The following is a 19,454-nucleotide window of genomic DNA, read 5'->3' on the forward strand; positions in this document are numbered from 1 at the left end:
AGGGCAGTTGAGGCGTTGGGCGAAAGGGGGCCTCAGCCAGTTGAGGATCCAGGGCATTAGGAATTGGTTCAGTACATGCCAGTACGCAGTTAAACTACTTTTTTCACAGCTACCACACCACTAGCCCTCGCAAAAAAAAAAAACCCAAAAAAAACTACCACAGCACCCCTACAGGTAACAGCATCAGACATGAAGAGTGCAGTACCCGGCGGCGGTGGGGGCAAAGATGAATTCATTACGATGCTTCCTGATCCACCATGTAGCATCATCAGTGAAGCAATATCGTTGCGGAACCGTAGGACATAGGAGATAAATATCAGCGCCAAAAGTAACATGACACAGTCCATTGTCGTCCAGCCCGGTTAGGATACCTGGCTTTCACCCAGGCGACCCGGGTTCAAATCCCGGCAATGGAGGACATTTTTTTTGGAGGGTTACTTTATGTTGTCTGGTGCTCCTACCCCTACTTGCAGTCCATGTGCATCCGTTTGACATTTCAGTCCGACTAACCAACCCCTCACTTGGATCTGAACGCCCACACGCTAAATGCACAAACCAAATGTAGCATCGAACCTGGAAAACAGAGCAGGTTATGGGACGGAGGGAGCATATGTAAGAAGAAGGCATTTGGCACTACTTCTTCCAGCTTCTTTAATCTTTTGGTTCTGGTTTGGTTTCTGAATCAATGTGATATTTCTGACTATACGTGCGATACGTGTGTTTTCTCCAGCCCCTCGTTCAGTTTGGACGCCTACACAACATGAGTGCACCAAAGAAAAATGATGAAAAATAAATAAATTTTAGGCTTACACTTTTCCGTCCGAGCAACAGCCATCGGAAAAGGCGTGACTGAAGGCATGGCATCCCATTTGACTCCACACTTCGTTCATTTGGTACCCTTTTTTTTTACTATCCAGATTTTTATCATCCGATTTGTGTGCACACTAGAGAGAGAATGACCGATCCTAGTGGCTGTACCCAGCAGTCCGGGAACATGATCTGCCACACGTGTGACACGAACACATGGCAACTTTGAATGTTTTTTTATGGAAAGTTTAGGGACACGAGGATGACAACTTCTTTTCGGACGGCAGGTTTCGGTTTTTTTTTAGATTGTTTTTTCTTTTCGGGTGACAATTTTAGTTGCAAAAAAACATCAGGGCCCGAGTGCATCGTGCGACATATGTGGCACGTATCATTTGGGAAATTTTAAACATAGAATTCCGCCTGACCCAGAATATTTTATTACAGGACTAAAAGCTAAAACCTGCAGAAAACTCAAACAGAAAGCAAGACAAGCCTTGAGGTGCCTAACCCAGAACATTTACAGGATTAACAAATTAAAGACAAATTACCAGGTATGGCATATCACAGAAACCCTATCGCTGTTTCGGAGGCATAGCCCCGGAAGGCCCCCACATTCCAGAAACATAATAGCATATGAAGAAAATGACATGTATTTGGTCCAAATCCGTCGCTCAAATTGTTGAGTCGTACTGTTCAAGCCGAAAGGATGTCGAACTTAACTCAGGCTTGCTGATTGCTCGCTTGATGCTTTTCAAGTTCAATTGTTTCACCATGCCTCATTGTACAATGGAATAGAATGTTAACAATTCATAATTTTATCCACATGTTGCCATTGTGATTCTCATGAGTCAGCAGGTTTCGTACTGATATTGTCTTTCACTGATTGTTCATAGTTCTGTGACTCCTTTTGACGTTCCTTTCGTTTGCCTTTGTTGTGGAAATTTTCCAGGATTAGAGATTAGCCACACAATTCTATTCAAAGTGAGTCCAGTTATCAAGCATCATATCTAAAGGTTAGGTTCAGACTGTGGATGGATAGTTGATTTTGAGAACCGAGCATAGAGGAGATCCTGGTGACCGAGTGGTTTTTGAAAATGGCGCCACTGATTATGCAATTTGTATAGGTGCAGAAGCTACTGCCTAGTACCTACATGCACTGGTAGTACTAAACATGGAAGTGCCAAGGACTCCAGTACCAGGCATCAGCTGACTGAAATCATAACAGCGTGCACACCTCCTAAAAATAAGTTGACAAACCCAACAACATGCCCTAGTGGGCATTTTTCCTCTCGAGAAAACACAAAACCTCTGTGTCTTGATGCATTGATGGAATATAAAAGTCTATGTACAAACCGTGAGGGTGCTAGCCGTCCAAATTTACAACACCTTGGAGCCACCATCCCCTCTCCCGCGTATGGGCTATTGTGCCGAGCAGGCCGGTGAGGTCAGGCTGTGCGTTGTCAAAGATCGCTGCATTATGATACTTCCTGATCCACCATGGAGCATGATCAGTGGAGCAGTAGTACCCTTGCGCAAGGCGATAGGATGGATCGGAAGAAGTGTCACCAATCTGGTAGATTCACGTCATTCGTCCAGTTTTAATTTGCTTTTCTCCAATCCCTCACTTGAGACTGAACGCCAACCCCACACACTGAATGCACAAACGAAATGTAACACGGAACATGAAAACAGAGCAGGTTGTGGCCAGCACGATAATTTGCCATCTGAGAGCCACAACCATGAGTGTATATATAAGCTGCGAGGATCACAGAAAGCGTGACTAAGCATTTGAAGAAGGCATGGCATCCGTTGGAATCCACAATGCGTTCATTTGGCACTATTTTTTGTGATGGTCCTGGTTTGGTTTGTGAATCAGTGTGACATTTCTGGCCATACATGCATTTTTCTCCAATCTCTCATTTAAGTTGGACACCTTACAATAAGTGCGCCAAAGAAAAATAATGAAAATTCAAAGTTTAGGCTTGGGGTTGTGCAGGTTGAATGAGAGTTTAATAAAAAATAAACAGTGTACGTTCTGGCCAACACGATAGTTTTCCATCTGAGCAACAGCCATCGAACTTCCGCATGTATATAGCAAAAAAAGCGTGACTACTGGTTTGAAGAAGGCATGTCATCCCTTTGATTCCGCACTGCATACGTTCCGCGGGGGTGGCAAAGAAACGTTTTTTATGCCATTTTTAGGTGGTAAGAGATGGCAATTTCTGCCCATTTTTGTCGCAAAATTTTCTTCTATCTAGAAAATGACATGCGTCTCTGAACAAATTGCCATGTCTCTTTCAAGAAACTGCCAACAAAAACGTTCACAAATGCCACCCCTCCCAGCAAACACGTTCGCGAGCTATTGGGATCCATTTTTTTGTCACACTATCCAGCTTTTTATCATCCAATTTATGTGCACTAGAGAGAACAACCAATCCTAGTTATTGCACTCTAACAGTCCGGGAACATAATCTGGCCAATGCAAAATTTGAACATAGAATTCCGCCTAACCCAGAACACTTACAGGACTAACAAATTAAAGAAAAATTACCAGGTGATAGCATCACATAATCCCTATTGCGGTGTGGGAGGCATAGCCCCAGAAGAGCCCCACATTCCAGAAACATAAAAGCATATAAAGAAAATGAAATGTATTTGGTCTGAAAGCATAATGGAACGTAAGGATGAATCTTCTGTTGAGGCGCTCCAAATACATCGCTCAAATTGTCGTACTGTTCTAGCCAGAAGGATGTCAAACTTAACTCGGCTTGCTGATTACTCGCTCGATGCTTTGCAAGTTCAATTGTTTCAGTGTCATAATTTTGATTCATTTACAGAGACCCACATGTCATTCTTTGGTCAGCGCGTTTGGCACTTTGATATATGGATCATCATAACTCGGAAGGGCCTCTATTATGGCATCTCTGCATTGATGCAAACTGAAAAGATACTCAACCTTTGCTACCAAGCTTGACAACAGGTCAATCGAAGACATGGAGACTTGTTACCTGTTAGCAAATGGTTCCGCCTTGTCTTCTCTCAAAGAACTACCAGCTGCAGTGTCTGTGACCAAGATTTGTCAAACATGAAAACAAGTAACGGAAGGTGGCGGACATATGGAACAAAAGACAAGGGCAACATAATTGTGAAGTGGAATTTCTTAGGAACTTTGATAGCTTAAAAAAGCTACTCCCTCCGTTTCATAATTCTTGTTGTGGTTTTAGCTAATTTGAACAGAGGGAATATATGTTTGTACAACAAATGTAACCCAAGGGAGCAAGATTATAGTATAATCATTTAAGCAACATAAATGTATGAAGACGAAGGAACTTATTTTGTAAAAAAGACAATAATTTAGTGAGTATGTGCAACAATTCATCCACCAATGCCTATGTGCGCCATGCAGCCGGAATGCTGTGTGGCTCCTTCCATCCACTACAATTTTGCGCAGGACGCCGCATAACAGCATCTCGGCTGCCTGCTGAGGATTGCATGCTTCTACAGAAAAGGGAGTCCAGTGCTTCTACAGGAACTGAACCAACTGCAAGGGAGGCCAGTGCAAATTTGCGTGCTAGGTTGTTGGATAACACAACCCCAATTGACCTTCTAACAAATTCACAGTGTTGCATTTTCTACTCGACACCTCGTCAATGGATTACACATTTATGTTGTTGTCACTTTGTATATTGAAATCAGAAAAGCAGCAGTGTTTAGAAGAATATAATCACAAGAATATTATTTTTAATAAAAAACTTCAAGCATATAATCAAGGCGGTCGTCATTTAAAGGATGATCATATTTTGATGAAAAGGAACACTTAATTAGGCATATTATCATATTGAAAGAAAATGCCTTCATTGCTACTTGAGAAGTTTGTTATGTAATAGCAAGGAGAAATGGTTCTGCTTAATGTCTCCAGGAAATGGAATAAGCTTGCATAAGCAGGTATCTAGCTTTTCAAGGGTTATATTATTACCTGAAAAAAGAGGCACTACTTATTTTAGTTTGTATGTTTGGACCTTGGTTGTAACAGGCGTGCAGCAGCAACAGTGAGAGGCTGAGAGCTGATGCAACAGTAATGATTGTAACCCAAATGCTTTGTACTCTCAACCTTACCTCCCACTCTCGCGCTATGTAAATGTACTCTGTTCTATTAATGAAATGGTTCAGGCCGGCGTAAGCCCGCTGTAGCACCATCAACAAAAAAAAGAAGCTGGTTGGGATGGGCTTTGAAAGGGAACTTGCTCCTCGCAGCCTTCTTGCAGTTCGTACTGTGCTCCCACTTGTCACGCCAGTGCATGTTTTATAATGCCGTTGGTGTGCAAGAGACCCATATTAGATTCGAAGCAAATGGGTAGAACAAACCAGATTACTTATACTCCCTCTTAAGTAAATCAGCGACAGTTATTTTGGGACAAAGGGAATATGATTTAAGCAAATATATTGACGGTCATGCTTGGTGTTACTATAGTATCGGAGGATAGACCAACTCAATCTAAAGCCATATTTATCAGAAGTGTTTTAGGTACAGGGGTTGACAGGAATCTCACGAATGAATTGGTTTCCATGCTGCAGACTCAGGCTGAAGTTGCTCTTGCTGCTGCGGACGGAGATCCAAATGTTGCCATTGAGATTCTCATGAGTCAGCAGATTCGTACTGATATTCTCTTCAATGATTTTTTCACAGTTCTGTATTCCTTTTTTTTGCCTTTACTGTGGAAACTTTCCAGGATTGGGGATTAGCCACACAATTTTATTCAAAGTGAGTGCAGTTATCGAGAGCATATCTCTTGCTTATATGAAGGTTAGGTTCAGTCTGTGGATGGATAGTGGACTTTCAGAACAGAGCATCGAGGAGATGGTGGTTTTCAAAAAAGGTGCCATTGCATATGCAATTTGTATAGGTGCAGAAGCTACTGACTAGTGCCTCCCTAAAAAAGGACAGACCCAGTGCATAGAAGCTCCCACACAAGGTGGGGTCTGGGGAGGGATTATAGGAACCTAGTCTTACCCCTGCAAAGTGCAATGCAGAGAGGCTGGTTCGAACCCAGGACCTCTTGGCACAAGTGGGGAGGACTTCACCACTGCGCCAGGCCTGCCCTCTGACTAGTGCCTCCCTATGTAAACTAATACTCGTATAAGACTTTTTAGATCAATATATTAGTAGTTTACAGAGGGAGTACTTCAGTATAGTACTGAACATGGAAGTGTCAAGGGCTCCAGGCATCAGTCGACTGATTTCATCACCTCGTATACACCTCAGACTTCAAAGTATTATCCAAAATGATAATGCTGGTTATCCAATTTGTATAGGTGCAGAGATACTGCCTAGTGCCTGCCTACTTGCATTTCTCAAATCTTATCTACTGAAACATGGAAGTGTCGAGGGCTCCAGTTCCAGGCATCTGCTGACTGATATCATCACCGCCTCAAAAGAACTTGACGAACCCGAACCCAACAACCTGCCCTAGTGGGCATTTCCTCTCCAGCGTGTGCCAATTAGTGCCGCGGCGCTGCGCGTATGGACGTACGCATGGTGTGGACACTAACATTCTCTAATAGAGAGAGAGAGTCAAAAGGGACAGTAAGGTAAAAATGTGAACAACTATTAACAAATCTGACATGATTTTTCATCAAACAAACCTAGTAACTTGCAACTTGATACCATCTTGTCGGAAGGATAGCATCGTTGCAACACATACCGTACCATCCGCTATGGTTGCGGTCTTGTGTTCTATACACAATACTATCCCAAACGATGGCCAAGAGTATGATTCAGCCCCTTGTTGCTGGACGACAAGGCATTTATAAAAGAAGACCATACTTGAGAAACATGAGATAGAGAAACATGAGATAGAGAAGTATGATTACCGTATGTTCCAGAATAAGCTCAGACAAGCATTAGCTTCTTACTGGCTTTACTTCTTTGAACTTATTCTATCAAAACAGGAGGAGAATAGCGGGGTAATTAGTAAACGAGCCGGTGCTCCTACCCCTACATTTCGAGCTATTTATACCCTTGTGTCTATGTACCCGACTAAGCAAGCCACATTCTCGGTGTCCGCCCAGTTAGAGTTTGTTTTTCACCAATACCTCACTCGAGTCTGAAGTCTGAAGCCCACACACTAAATGCACAAACGAAATGCAACATGAAACCTGAAAACAGAGCAGGATGCGAACAGCAAGATAATTTGCCATATGAGAGCCACAGCTATGAGTGTATATATAGGCCGCGAGGACCAAAGAAAGCGTGACTGAGGATTTGAAGAAGGCATGTCATCCGTTTGATTCCACAAATATGTTCATTTGGCACTAATTTTGTGATGATCACGCTTTTCAGCTTCTTTAATCTTTTGGTGCTGGTTTCTGTCTCAGTGTGACATTCCTGTCTATACACGCGTTTTTCTCCAATCCCTCATTTGAATTTGAACGCCTAGGCAATAAATGCACCAGAGGAAAATAATGGAAATTTAAATTTTAGGCTTGGGGTTGTGCAACTTCAGTGAGATTTTTTTTAGAATAAAACAGCACATGGTCTGGCCAACACAATAGTTTTCCATCTGAGCAACATCCATCTAACTTCTGCCTGTATATAATAGATAGTTTTTCATCTAAGCAAAATCCATCTAACTTTCGCCTGTATATAACCGACAAAGCATGACTGATGGTTTGAAGAAGGCATGACATCCCATTGACTCCACGCCGCGTTCAGTTGGTACCATTTTTTTATGGTCCCACTATCCACCTTTTTATCATCCGATTTGTGTGCACTAGAGAGAGAACTAATCCTAGTTATTGCACTCCAACAGTCCGGGAACATGAAACATAGAATTCCCCTAACCCAAAACACTTACAGGATAAACAAATTAAAGACAAATTACCAGGTGATAGCATCACAAAATCCCTATTGCCGTGTGGGGAGGCATAGCCCCAGAAGCCGCCCACATTCCAGAAACATAAAAGCATATCAAGAAAATGAAATGTATTTGGTACGAACGCATAATGGCATGTAAGGGTGGATCTTCTGTTGCAAGCACTCCAAATCCGCCGCTGAAATTGTTGAGTCATACTGTCCTAGCCGGAAGGATGTCAAATTAACTCGGCTTGCTGATTGCCCACTCGGTGCTTTGCAAGTTCAACTGATTCACCATGCCTCGTTGTACAATGGAATAGGATGTCAACAATGCCATAGTTTCGGTACAGACCCACATGTCATTCTTTGGTCAGGGCATTTGGCACTTTGATGTATGGATCATCATAACTTGGAAGGGCCTCTATTATGGCATCTCTGCATTGATGGAAACAGAAAAGATACTCAGCCTTTGCTGCAAAGCTTGATAACAGGTCAATCGAAGACATTGAGCCTTGTTACCTGTTAACAAATGGTTCCACCTTATCTTCTCTCAAAGAACTACCAGCTGTAGTATCTGTGACCAAGATAGTCAAACATGAAAACAAGTAACAGAAGGTGGCAGACAGACAGAATAAAAGACATGGGCAACATAATTGCTTAAGTGGAATTTCCTAGGAACTCTGATAGCTTAAAAAAGCTACTCCCTCCGCTCCATATTTCTTCTCGTGGTTTTAGTTAAAATTTGAAAGGAGAGAGTATATGTTTGTACAACAAATGCAACCCAAGGGAGCAAGATTATAGTATAATCATTTAAGCAACATACATGTATGAAGATGAAGGAACTTATTCTGTACCAAAAACATAATTCAGTGAGTATGTGCAACAATTGATCCACCAATGCCTATGTGCGCCATGCAGCCGGAATGCTGTGTGGCTTCTTCCATCCACTACCATTTTGCACAGGACGCAGCACAACAGAGTCTCGGCTGCCTGGTGAGGATTGCATGCTTCTACAGAAACTAAACCAGCTGCCAGGGAGGCCAGTGCTTCTACAGGAACTGAACCAACTGCAAGGCAGGCCAGTGCAGATTTGCATGCTAGGTTGTTGGATAACACTGTAGAAAGAGTATAGAACCTACAATATTCGTTGTTTTGGTCTGACCCTTGTGTAGGGTATATGTAGAGTACAATATGAGGGAGAGAGACTTGGAGTAGAGGGCAAGTCGTATATGGTCTAAACCTATCTTATCTCTAACTCCTAATCTCTAACAAACACAACCGATGTGACATTCTAAAAAATTCACAGAAATGCATTTTCCGCTCGACAGCTTGTCAATGTATTAGACATTTATGTTGTTGTCACTTGTATATTGAAATCAGAAAAGCGGTAGTGTTTAGAAGGATATAATCACAAGCATATTTTTTAATAAAAAGCTTCAAGCGTATAATCAAGGGGTCGTCATTTTAAGGATGATTTTATTTTGATGAAAAAGAACACTTAATTAGGTACATATTGGAAAAAAACTCCGTAATTACTACTTCAGAATTGTGTTATGTAATAGCAAGGATAAATTGTTTTGCTTAGTGTCTCTTCAGGAAATGGAATAAGCTTACATAAGCCGCTATCTAGCTTTTCGAGGGTTATATTACTTGAAAAAAGAGGCACTACTTATTTAGTTTGTAATTTTGGACCTTGGTTGTAATAGGCATACAACAGCAAACACAGTGAGAGCTGATGCAACAGTAACAGCTTACCAGGTATTGTGTTATGTACTCTTTGATTTCCCGTCGGATGTTGCTATTGGTTTAGTAATGATTACTGGACAAATTATCCTCTGCAGACTGATACATTAGATGAAGAGCTTAAGAAGCTGGTTGGGATGGGCTTTGAAAGGGTACTTGCTCCGCACAACCTGCTTGCAGTTTGTATCATGCTAATGCATGTCTTATAATTCCATTGGTATGTAAGAGACCCATACTAGAATTGAAGCAAGTGGGTAAAACAAACTGGATTACTTAGATGATTTAAGCAAATATATGTTGACGGTCATGCTTGATGTTACTAGTATCGGAGGACAAGCCAACTCAACTCAATCTAAAGCAATATTTATGTTGGAGGCCAGAACTGTTTTAGGTACAGTCAGGGGTTTGCAAGAATCTCACGGATGGTTTTTTCGTTGTTGCAGGCTCAGGCTCAAGTTGCTCTTGCCACCGCTGACGGAGACCCAAATGTTGCCATTGAGATTCTCTTGAGTAAGCAGGTTCCTACAGATATTGTCTTTAAATTGATTGTCAGAGTTCTGTGACTCCTTCTGACGTTACTTTCGCTTTCCAGAATTAGGGATTAGCCACACAATTCTATTCAAAGTGAGTGCAGTTATCGAGCAGCATATTGCCCTCTTGCTTATCTGAAAATTAGGTTCGGAATGGATAGTGGAGTTTGAGAACGGAGCATAGAGTGATAGAGGAGATCTTCATAACAGAGTGGTTTCAGAAAATGGTGCCATTGATTATGCAATTTGTATAGGTGCAGAAGCTACTACCTGCTTAGTGCCTACATTTCTCCAATCTTATGTACTACAGTAACACGGAAGTGTCAAGGGCTCCGGGCATCACTTAACTGATTTTTCATCACCGCGCATACACCTCCTCAAAAGATCTTGACGAACCTAACAACCTGCCCTAAGTGGGCACTGTTAGAATATGATATGGGTTTAAAGATAGAGATAAGGAGTAGAGATTAAATAGGTTTAAACTACCTATGACTTGTCTTGTACTCCAAGCCTCTACCCCTCATGTATTCTATATATACCCCCATACACGGGTGAGAGCAATACAACAACATAATATTGTCATCTTACAATTTTCGACATGGTATTAGAGCGGTTAGTCTCACGACGCCGATCCTAGGTTCCTCTACCACTTCCGCAGCACGCCGCCCCCGGGGAGATTAATCTTCTCTCCTCGGGGGCGCGGCACCCGATCAGCCAAAGATTTGATCGGTTTTGTAGTTTTAGATCAATTTTTCGAGTTCATCATGGTTAGGTCGATTCTTTAGATTAGATCGATTTCCAAATCAGATCCCTTAGGTCAATTTATTTTTAGCTACAAATAAATCCCGACCATCCTCGAATCTTGGTGAAAATCAGGTGCAATCAGAAGGGGCAGCGTCGGCCGGCCGAACAAGCCGGCAAATAGGAGAGCTGACCCGAATCCACGCGCAGGCGGCGCGTGCATGCGGCGGGCAGTACTCCCTCAACAGCCGGCTCGACATCAAGCTCGACAAGCTACGCGCAGGGCAGGAGGGTTCGCGACCAGTGACGGCCCGCTTGTCTCCGAGCGACGCACAACTTCGTCGAACGAGCGCATCAGCCCGACACCTCCCCGACGCGATCTACATCAACGCCACGGGCATACGAGCGCATCGACAGTTTGACACCCGGCGAGTCACATGGACTCGATCCGATCTGCATCGACAAACAGCCACCCCGGATGCCAGCCTCTACTTCGTCAACCCGCATGCATCGGATGCAGCTCCACATGATCTACGCCTGCATCCACAACGGGCCGCCGTCCGCACAGTGATGTGGTCGTGACACGCACGCGACCAAGGTTATCATCGCTGCTGGCAAACTGCATGCGCCAGAACGCGTACGCGGCGTCCTCAGGCAAGCACACCGATTTGAACATCGTCCCGATCCAATCGGAACTGGGGGCTACTCCGATCTGAGGTGCTCCCATGCACGAGTCCAGGACCCGAGTACGTGGTGTCCAGAAATCAGGCATACACGCTCATGCCTTGCAAAGCTACGATGGGATCTCCACGGCGGTTCAGCTATTCTGCGGCCCCGCACCAGTTCGTCATCGACATCCCGTACCGCATCATGGCTTCGTCAACGCGCATGCTACAGACGACAGCGCACCACCTCCGGCACCAAGCAATCTGCAACGACGCCCGCGACACCATCGTCTACACCGATCGCTACATCCCGAGCTGAGCTACATCATCTTCTGCATGGCTGCGTCGACCATCGCCGCCGATCTGTATTGCACAGCCACACCGACGCCTCTGCATCGACCCGAACGACATCAAGCTGTCCGACTACGCCAGGCACGAGCCAACATACTTCTTCGGCACGGCATCGACACTTCGTCGCCACGGAGGGACGCCTTCAAGCGACGCATCATCGTCGACACGCTGCTACGACGCCATCGCCGACACTTCATCGTCAAGGTCTTCATCAACGTGGTCTTCATCACTATCATCGTCAACACACCGCCGCCACATCGTCCACAAGATGGACACCTAGCGTCCTCTGACAGACCTTTCTGCAAGACGCGACCTCGACGACGGTATTGACCGCGTCACGGCACCGGCATTGACCTCGTCATCCACGACGGCACGACTGCATCGACACAGCGTCACTATAGTGACGACCCTACACGGCCACACGGTTCTGGCAAAACCGATGTGTGCTCGATGGGCTTCCTCCGGTCTTGGCAAAACCGGCGGACTCATCGCCGACGGCACCCTCTGACATCCGCAAGGTGCATCGTCCACGTCTGCAGCTCCGTCATAGCACATTGTTTTTGCGCCTCCGGCTTTGTATGGCTTCATCATCCACGACGACTACACCATCGACCACGACTACATCGACCACGGCTACATCACCATGATCGGCTACCTCAACATTGACATTAATGGCTACGTCTACAGCAACTCATCGGCAACAACTCCAGTCAACAGCGTCCGCGTCGTCACTAGCGTCCACGCCACTCCCGCTGTAACTGCGGGAGGGAATATAGGAGAAGGCAGGAAGGCACCAGAAGGGGATGCAGTCACCGCCCTAGGTGCCGACCCATCAGAGACGCAGTTGATGATGGCGCGGCGGAGAAGACGACGAAAGCACAAGAGTTCAAATTCAGTCGTCATCGTCCGCTTCACTCCCGCTACGACTGAGGGGGAATGTTAGAATATGATATGGGTTTAAAGATAGAGATAAGGAGTAGAGATTAAATAGGTTTAAACTATCTATGACTTGTCTTGTACTCCAAGCCTCTACCCCTCATGTATTCTATATATACCCCCATACACGGGTGAGAGCAATACAACAACATAATATTGTCATCTTACAATTTTCGACAGGCACTTTCCTCTCCAGAGTATGTCAACTATAACAAATCTGATATGATTTTCAATGAAACAAGCAACTTGCGGCTGTAGGACATGTCAAACGGAAACAGGTAACACCAACGGCGACATGTTACGAATTCCGGTGCTCCATCCCTTTCTCCCAGCACCAAAAAAACCGGTACATTTCTGGCTATTTCGACCCTTTATGTCACCGCCTATCCGACTAACCAATACACATTTTCGTTTGTCTTTCTCCAATCCCCCACTTAGTCTGAACGCCCACACTAAATGCACAAAGAATTGTAACATGGAACTTGGAAACAGAGCAGGTTGCGGCCAACACGATAATTTGCTATCTGAGAGCCACAACCATGAGTGTATATATATGTTGCGAGGATCAAAGAAAGTGTGACTGAGGATTTAATGAAGGCATGACATCCGTTTGATTCCACAAATGCGTTCATTTGGCACTTTTTTTTGTGATGATCACACATTCCAGCTTCTTTTAACTTTTTGGCCCTGGTTTCTGAATTAGTGTGACATTTCTGGTAGTACATGTGTTTTTCTCCAATCCCTCATTTGAGTTTGGACGCCTTGTCAAATAAATATAATTTAAATTTAAATTTTAGGCTTGGGGTTGTGCAACTTGAATGAGATTAAAAAAAGTGCATGTTCTGCGCAACACGATAGTTTTCCATCTGAACAACAACCATCGAACTTTCACATGTATATACTTGAAAAAAGCATGACTGATGGTTTGAAGAAGGCATGACACCCCTTTGTTCCGCACTGCGTTCACTTAGTGCCATTTTTTTATGGTCCCACTGTCCAGCTTTTTATCATCCGATTTGTGTGCACTAGAGGTAGAATGACCAATCCTAGTTGTTGCACTCCAACAGTCCAGGAACATGATCTGGCTAATGCAAAATTTAGAGATAACACTCTGAATAACCCAGAATATTTTACAGGATTAAAAGGCTAAAACCCGCAGAAAACACAAACAGAAAGCAAGACAAGCCCTGATGTTAAGCCTAATCCAAAACACTTACAAGATTAACAAATTAAAGACAAATTATTAGGCATAGCATCACATATTCCCTATTGCTGTTTGAGACGCATAGCCCGAGAAGCCCCCCACATTCCAGAAACATAAAAGCATATTAAGAAAATGACATGTATTTGGTCCGAATGCACAAGGGCATGTAAGGAGGGATCTTCTATTGCAGGCACCCCAAATCCGCCTCTCAAATTGTCGAGTCGTGCTGTTCTAGCCGAGAGGATGGCTGAACTTAACTCAGGCTTGCTGATTGCTCGCTCAATGCTTTGCAAGTTCAGTTGTTTCACCATGCCTCATTGTACAATGGAATAGAACGTTAACAATGTCATACTTCTGATTTACAGACCACATGTGCACTTTGATGTATGGATCATATAACTCGGAAGGGCCTTTATTATGGCATCTCTGCATTGATGGAAACAGAAAAAGATACTCAGCCTTTGCTGCAAAGCTTGACAACAGGTCAATCGAAGACATGGAGCCTTGTTACCTGTTTGCAAATGGTTCCGCCTTATCTTCTCTCAAAGAACTACCAGCTGCGGTATCTGTGAGTCTGTGACCGAGATAGTCAAACATGAAAACAATTAACAGAAGGTGGCAGACAGCCAGAATAAAAGACATGGGCAACATAATTGCTTAGTGGAATTTCTAGGAACTCTGATAACTTTTAAAAAAATTGTATGTTTGTACAACAAATGCAACCCGAGTGAGCAAGATTATAGTACTGAGATTATTTTGAGGAATGTTGCTGTACCATATGACATGACCAATGTCTGGTATTTTATTCACATGAATCAGCACAAGCATTCGAGCAACATATCTGTTGCCTATCTGAAGGTTAGGTTCAGTCTGGATGGATAGTGCACTTTGAGAACGGAGCACAGAGGAGATCTTGGTGACAGCATGGTTTTCCGGAAAAGGTGCCATTGATTATGCTGGAACATGGAAGTGTCAAGGGGTCCAGTTCCAAGCATTAGCTGACTAATATCATCACCGCGTATACACCTCCTCAAAAGAAGTTGACGAACCCAAGAATCTGCGCTAGTGGGCATTTTTCTTCCGGAGGAACAAGCAAAACCTCTGCATCTTGTGCACTGGTAGAATAAATTTCTATGTACAAACCATGACGGTGCCAACACTCCAAATTTACACCGCTTTCGCCTATGGGTGACTTTGTCGAGCAGCAGTGCCGTAGCCAGGTTCCTCGTACGCCCCCGGGCCAGGAGTGTATATACAGTAGCAATTGCGGTACTACAACTAGCGTCAACGAAGAAACCACACCCCACGCCTCAGGGCATGACCCTGGCAGCCCTGGGCCTGGCTACGCCCCTGTCGAGCAGGCCGGTGAGGTCGCATTGTCAAAGATAGCTGCCTTCCTGATCCACCATGGATCATGATCAGTGGAGCAGTGGTACCCTTGCAAGGCGATAGGATGGATCGGAAGTCAAGTGTCACCAACCTAGTAGATTCACGTCGTTCGTCCATTCATAATTTGTTTTTCTCCAATCCCTCACACGAGCCTGAACGCCCACACAATAAATGCACAAACGAATTGTAACATGGAACCTGAAAACAGAGCAGGTTGTGGCCAATATGCTAATTTTCCATCTAAGAGCAACATCCATGAGTGTATATATATAAGCGGCAAGGATTGGGAAAAGCGTGACTGAGAATTTGAAGAAGGGATGGCATCCGTTTGATTCCAAAACTGCATTCATTTGGCACTATTTTTGTGATGATCACACTATCCAGCTTAACTTTTTGGCCCTGGCTACTGAATTAGTGTGACATTTCTGGCACTATTTTTGTGATGATCACACTTTCCAGCTTCTTTAACTTTTTGGCCCTGGCTTCTGAATTAGTGTGACATTTCTGGTCACACTTGCGTATCTCTATCATTTGTGTTTGGACGCCTCAACAATAAATGCACCAAAGATAAATAATTTAAATTTAAATTTTAGGCTTGGGGTTGCGCAACTTGACTGGAAATTTTAAAAAGAAAACACTGCATGTTCTGGCCAACACAATAGCTTTCTATCTGAGAACAGCCATCAAACTTCTTTGTCAAAAAAAGTGTGACTGATGTTTGAAGAAGGCATGACATCCCAATGACTCCACACTGCGTTCATTTGGTACCATTTTTTTATTGTCGCACTATCCAGCTTATTATCATCCGATTTGCGTAGACTAGAGAGAGAATGACCAACCCTAGTTATTGCACTCCAACAGTACGGGAACATGATCTGGCCAATGCAAGATTGAACTATAGAATTCCGCCTAACCCAGAATATTTTACAGGATTAAAAAGCTAAAACCTGCAGAAAACTCAAACAGAAATCACGGTAAGTCCTGAGGTTCACCCTAACCCAGAAAACTTACAAGATTAACAAATTGAAGACAAATTACCGGGTGATAGCATCACATGAATCCTATCGCCGTTTGGGAGGCATAGCGCTAGAAGCCCCCACATTCCAGAAACATAAATAAAAGCATATTAAGAAAATGACATGTATTTGGTCCGAACGCATGATGGCACGCAAGGATGGATCTTCTGTTGCAGGCACTGCAGATCCACCGCTCATATTGTTGAGTTGTACTGTTCTAGCCGAGGATGTCAAAATTAACTCTGGCTTGCTGATTGCTCGCTCGATGCTTTGAGCGCAGTTGATTCACCATGCCTCATTGTATAATGAAATAGAATGTTAACAATATCATAACTTTGATTTACAGACCCACATGTCATTCTTTGGTCAGCGCATTTGGCACTTTGATGTATGGATCATCATAACTCGGAAGGGCCTCTATTATGGCATCTCTGCATTGACGGAAACAGAAAAGATACTCAGCCTTTGCTGCAAAGCTTGATAACAGGTCAATCGAAGACATGGAGCCTTGTTACCTGTTAGCAAATGGTTCCGCCTTATCTTCTCTTAAAGAACTACCAGCTGCAGTATCTGTGACCAAGATAGTCAAACATGAAAACAGGAAACAGAAGGTGGCAGACAGACAGAATAAAAGACATGGGCAACATAATTGCTTAGTGGAATTTCTAGGAACTCTGATAGCTTAAAAAAAGCTGTAGGTTTGTACAACAAATGCAACCCAAGGGAGCAAGATTATAGTATATTTTAAGCAACATAAATGTGTGTAGATGAAGGAACTTATTTTGTAGAAAAACAATATTTCAGTGAGCATGTGCAACAATTGATCCACCAATGCCTATGTGTGCCATGCAGCCGGGATACAGTGTGGCTCCTTTCATCCACTACAATTTTGCACAGGACGCCGCGCAACAGCATCTCGGCTGCCTGAGGACAGCATGTTGGTGGATCAATTATTGCGTGTGTTCAAAAGGTTCCGTTTGCACCACATACCATGGATCAATTATTGCATGACGAAAGCATACAATGTTAGAAACAGTGAATTAAATTAGTCAAAGAAGAAAGCAAAGATATATTTTCTCTCACAACTCAGATGGCTCACTGTCTTGTTCTGCTACATATTAAAATTCAAAATTAGTTGTTACAAACATAAATAATTCACGAGATTCTTTTTGTTCTTCTCTAATCCTTCGATTTCAGGTCTGTTCCCTATATTATACATTAATTTAAGAGAACTTAAAAAGTCGCCGTGCAGTCAGAGAATCTGGGTACAGAGAGAAAAAAGGGTATAAAGTATGGACTGTGACTATTGTCAAATGTGGTACTACCGAACACATACATATCAAGATTCAAGAGCACATGCATACTGTTATAATGAACTTGTCTAATAAAAAATGGACATAATATTATGAACTGCACAATGGCATAAAACAGAGAGGCAATCCTGAAGCAAATGCGTAATTTTGTTAGTTAAACACAGCAAGGCATGATACTTTGTCATAGCTATTGAGATTATTTTGAGGGATCTTGCTATACCATATGGCATGATCAACGTACATCATAAGCATTCGAAATTGTCTTTGGACTAAGGCTGGTCATAGTGGGAGTAACTTAGCTAGTAACATAACACACCCCAATGCAAATTTGCTTATGTAGCAAGAATTAATGAGAGAGGTGCTTCCAAAGGATAAATTTGCTTATGTAGCAAGAACTAATGAGGAGAGAGGTGCTTCCAAAGGACAAATTTGCTTAGTAAGATAATATGTTAGTGTAACATAGCGCTTCCAAAGGATAAATGAGTCTACAAGATAATAAATGCAATCATCTATGATACTACTTCTATGTTACCTTGCACTATGAAGGTAGTAACATAGACTAGTGTCATATGCATGACACTAGTCAATTTACTCCCCACTATGACTAGCCTAAGGGGCACTAGCACACTAGTAAGTGATAAGCAACCATGCTACATGGAAATGTGAAGAGTTACATGGATGAGTACCAGCTCTAAGTGAAGGCTCAATGGATTCAAGATCAACCGACTGAAGTTGCCCAAACCTGCAAGGAAAAGAGAAAATAATAATTTCTAACTGCTTCTGATGGCATAAATTCAGTCTCCCGAATCAAGCACGGTTTCTCACAGCCCACCTAAACAACCACCACCACAAAGAGCATAATTTACTGGGCTTAAGTCAACCGTGAGCGCTTGTGGTAATCACTTCTGATGGGTTTACAGGAACCGTCAATTTGCCATGAAGAACCACAGGATGTTCCTTCTAACCACCGTTCGAGTCTAATCTACATACAGACTCCAACAATTCCAACTACCAGGTAGCAAACGCTAAGTTTGCATTGTGCAGAGTGATAAAAACAGGTAAGGGGTCGTAAATTACCAGTCAACCACCTGCTGAATCTTGGGCGCGAACTCCTCGGCCTAGCAGTCGAACAGGCAGCAAATCATCAGCCTTATACGCAGCGCACGGGAAGTTTCGAGAGGGTTCCCATCGAGAGAGAAAGAGTGGCGTGCTGACCTCTTGCGGCGAGAGAGATATGCGGGCAGAGTTGGCGAGGCGGGGAAGGTCCGGCGGCTCCAGGGGCCCCGGCCCCGCGGTGGGCGCTACGTTCGGGAAGGAGGAGAGCGGGCGCCGCCGCAGAAGAGACCACCGGTTGCTCGGCGAAGCGTGCCCCGGCGGCGCGGCGGCCCAGCGGAGCCTGGGAATGGCCGAGGCGGCGGCGGAGAGCATGGCCGTCGTTGCTGCCGGCGATGCTAAAAGAGAGGAGGGGTTTGGATTTGGACCAGAGGCGATCCGAGCGGATTATCCACTGCTGACGCTCTCCACTCTCCATGTGCACCGTCCGATCTCTACTCTACGGCTGTGATGAGGGCTGCGACATTTGATGGAGCTCTGGCTGGGCTTTATGGATCCACCTCGCCTGGTGGCTGGGCCGCGCCTCCGATTTGCTGTGCTGCGAGCCTCGTCACGGTTCACGTGGCTAAAAAAAAACGTGTCAGATTTTACATATATAACATTTAGATTAATTAATAATACTCAGGTTTTTAAATTATAAGATATTCTAGCTTTTTGAATCAGATGTATATAGATGCGTTTTATGTTGGAAATATGAGCAATTTACCGTATAATTTTACTAACGAAAATACTAGATAAAGCATGACTAATATAGCAGAGATAAAGTAAGTCATGCAATCTGACAGAGAGAAGG

At 43.8% G+C, this 19,454-nt stretch overlaps 1 protein-coding gene and 1 non-coding gene across 3 annotated transcripts; one reads left to right on the plus strand and one right to left on the minus strand.

The window, feature by feature from the left end:
* Positions 1–342: 342 nt before the first annotated feature.
* Positions 343–416, plus strand: TRNAE-UUC. Its single transcript has one exon. It is a non-coding gene; the product is annotated as a tRNA-Glu (tRNA).
* A 7,590-nt stretch (positions 417–8,006) lies between these two features.
* LOC119311658 (glutamyl-tRNA(Gln) amidotransferase subunit C, chloroplastic/mitochondrial-like) lies at positions 8,007–19,036 on the minus strand. 2 transcript variants are annotated; one of them, XM_037587325.1, is made up of 5 exons: positions 18,764–19,036; positions 18,626–18,666; positions 18,235–18,290; positions 16,751–16,805; positions 8,007–8,095 (listed from the first exon to the last, which is right to left on the minus strand). In XM_037587325.1, exons 1-5 carry the CDS (start codon positions 18,974–18,976, stop codon positions 8,020–8,022), a joined length of 441 nt encoding a protein of 146 aa, XP_037443222.1. In that variant the 5' UTR covers positions 18,977–19,036; the 3' UTR covers positions 8,007–8,019. The 2 variants fall into 2 exon arrangements, with proteins under 2 accessions (XP_037443222.1, XP_037443221.1); XM_037587324.1 differs by lacking the exon at positions 8,007–8,095 and adding an exon at positions 16,096–16,666 and having other exon boundaries at positions 18,764–19,034.
* Between the last annotated feature and the right edge of the window lie 418 nt (positions 19,037–19,454).

This window comes from Triticum dicoccoides, chromosome 5B (assembly GCF_002162155.2).
Source record: "Triticum dicoccoides isolate Atlit2015 ecotype Zavitan chromosome 5B, WEW_v2.0, whole genome shotgun sequence".
In the NCBI taxonomy this organism is placed as follows: domain Eukaryota; kingdom Viridiplantae; phylum Streptophyta; class Magnoliopsida; order Poales; family Poaceae; genus Triticum; species Triticum dicoccoides.